The 2,885-nt window shown below is 52.2% G+C and overlaps 1 protein-coding gene across 1 annotated transcript in view; it reads left to right on the plus strand.

Annotated features, from left to right (window-relative positions):
* DCDC2C (doublecortin domain containing 2C) overlaps positions 1–2,885 on the plus strand; it is a 62,529-nt gene that overhangs the window by 19,894 nt on the left and 39,750 nt on the right. Inside the window, exon 5 of the mRNA XM_010848446.1 lies at positions 1,599–1,727. Coding sequence (XP_010846748.1) covers positions 1,599–1,727 — 129 coding nt within the window. The remainder of the gene's footprint in view (positions 1–1,598; positions 1,728–2,885) is intronic.

The raw sequence follows: 2,885 nt of genomic DNA on the forward strand, positions 1-2,885 counted from the left end.
CATCACCACCATCACCATCATCACCACCATCACCATCACCACCATCACCATCATCACCACCATCACCATCATCACCACCATCACCACCATCACCACCACCACCACCATCACCACCATCACCATCATCACCACCATCATTATCACCACCATTACCATCATCACCACCATCACCACCACCATCACCATCACCACCACCACCATCACCATCACCATCACCACCACCATCACCATCACCATCATCACCACCATCACCACCATCACCACCACCACCACCATCACCACCACCATCACCACCATCACCATCATTATCACCACCATCACCATCATCACCACCATCACCACCATCACCATTATCACCACCATCACCATCACCATCATCACCATCACCATCATCACCATCATCACCACCATCACCACCATCACCATCACCACCATCACCACCACCACCACCACCACCATCACCATCATTATCACCATGATAATAAAATTCATTCCTGGATCCAGGTGCTATTTCCTACTTTGAAAAAACACTTCTTATTTAAAAACATTTAATGTTTGTCCTACTTAAAAGATTAATAGTAGCTGTCTGTGTTTGGAAAGACTTCTGGGGTACACCCTTCAGGAGCACCACTCGATGGGAATGTTGCTACGAATCTTCAACATAGTAGCAACATCACAGATGAGTTGTGATGCAGCTTGCACAGGACATCCTTTCAAGGTTTGTTTGGGGCAACATTTAAACATGGGAAAAGGTGGGCTCTGGAGTTTGCAGGCCTCTTGCCACAGAGCCTTAATGAGAAAATGGATTATTTATATTGGGTGCAAGCATGTTAAATTAAAATTTACATTTACCCTGAAAAAAAATAAGAGATGTATTTCTCCAGTTTTAAATTATTTGCATTTGGATGTGGCTCAGCGGGAAAGAACCCTCCTGCCAATGCAGGAGATGTGGGTTCAATACCTGGGTTGGGAAGATGCCCTGGAGAAGGAAATGCAGCCCATTCCACAATTTTTGCCTGGGAAATCCCATGGACAAAGGAGCCTGGCAGGTTACAGTCTATGGGGTTGCGGAAGAGTCAGACATGACTTAGCGACCAAACAACAATATTATTCCATCATGCATATGTACCACATCTTCTTTATCCACCCCTCTGCTGATGGACCTCTAGGTCGCTTCCACATCCTGGCTGTTGTAAATGGTGCTACAGTGAGCATTGGGATGCATGCATCTTTTTGCATTACGGTTTTCTCTGGGTATGTGCCCAGTAGTGGGATTTCTGGGTCCTGTGGAAATCCGATTTTTAGTTTTTAAGAAACCTGCATACTGATCTGTCCTAGTGGCTGTATCAATTTTCATTCCCACCAACATTGTAGAATTCTGTTTTGACAGAGGCATTGTCTTTAAAGAATAGAGTGTAGCCCTGGCCATTGGAGCGTTCTGTCTCCTATGAGGCTGAGTCCCCGCCACTTGTGCCCCTCTCTGAGCTCAGGGCTCTGCGTGGTTTCCATGGTTCTGTAAGTGTGTGTTTTTCTTGAACGCCCAGCATTTCCCCCAGAGCATGAGGCACTAACAAAGTCTTTTCCTTTAATCCTTGCAGTGTTTTCACAAATGGAAGATTATTTATTCCGCCTGTAAAGATTATTATACCCAAATTCAGCCTGATGGAGTGGAACAGCGTGCTGGCCACGGTCGGGGAGAAGGTCTTCCCTCTGGGAGGCGTTAGAAAGTAAGACTGCGGCCTGCCCCGGTGACCCGGGAAGCGGGGGGTTTCGGTGAGAACTTCTAGCCAGCACCAGCGAGGTCTAACATGAGGCTCGTGAGCTCTGGTTTTAACTCTTCGGGCAGGCAGTACTTCTGTAGTCTTCGGGCCATACTTATTTTTAACCAATTTTGTTCATTCACTCAGTGAAGTTTAGTGAGTGTTCCCCTCTCACAAGGTGTGGTGAACAGGGCTACCCAGGCAGGTGTGTCCCATGACCCCACTGTGTCCCCGGGGCCCCCACAGCCCTGCAGGTGGCCAGCAGTTAGAGCTGGGCAGGAGAAGTCGGGCGGCTGACCAGCCCATCGGAAGGGGTGGAGTCCTTGGACGGAGGAGGTCACAGTGGCCACACCTGGGTCACGCCAGGGAGGCGCCGAGCGTCCCGAGGTCTGTCTCCTCCTCCGGGAAATTGGAAACAAGAACAGTACCTGCTTCCAGGAGTTGTGATGTGGTGAAGTGCCTGAGGAGCCCTTGGTGTGTTGTGAGTGTGGGATGGGCTGGCAATACTGATCAGAAACAAGCGAGGAGTCTGGGGGAAACCGCAGATGGTCCGCTGTATACAGCTGGCGTCCTTGTGGGGAGGCAGCCAGGCCTGAGGCTGGAGCAGCCTCCGGGGTCCGCACCGTGCAGGCGCCTTGCTGTCTCGGGGCTGCTGTGTGTGTGCGTGTGTGTGTGCATGTGTGTGTGTGTGTGTGCGCGCGTGTGTGTGCATGTGTGTGCGCGTGTGTGCATGTGTGTGTGTGCGTGTGTGCGTGTGTGTGCATGTGTGTGCGTGCATGTGTGTGGTCAGTGATGCACTGGGGAGGAGAGGGCTGGGGTGGCCACGGGGACAAGGTCCTGAGGAGATGGAAGGCGCTGGACCTGGAGGTGGGGAAGGTGGCCTCTTGTGAGTGGACGGGGGACAGCAAGCCGAGAGTGAAAGGAGAGGAAGCGTGGCCAAGCGGGGTTGGGGGCTCCATGAGCCTGGGCCCCGAATGTGCGGTGGGACGCCTTGCAGGGCCGCTGTTTCCTCTGATGCTTGGTGGCCCGGAGTCGGGGAGGGTGCAGATGGGTGGACGGGTCTGTGGCCGAGCAGGGGAAGGATCAGCCTGGGAGGGGCTCGGTGTGGAGGTGAGTCCAGGAATG

This window comes from Bison bison, unplaced genomic scaffold (assembly GCF_000754665.1).
Source record: "Bison bison bison isolate TAMUID 2011002044 unplaced genomic scaffold, Bison_UMD1.0 scf7180017864266, whole genome shotgun sequence".
NCBI lineage: Eukaryota > Metazoa > Chordata > Mammalia > Artiodactyla > Bovidae > Bison > Bison bison.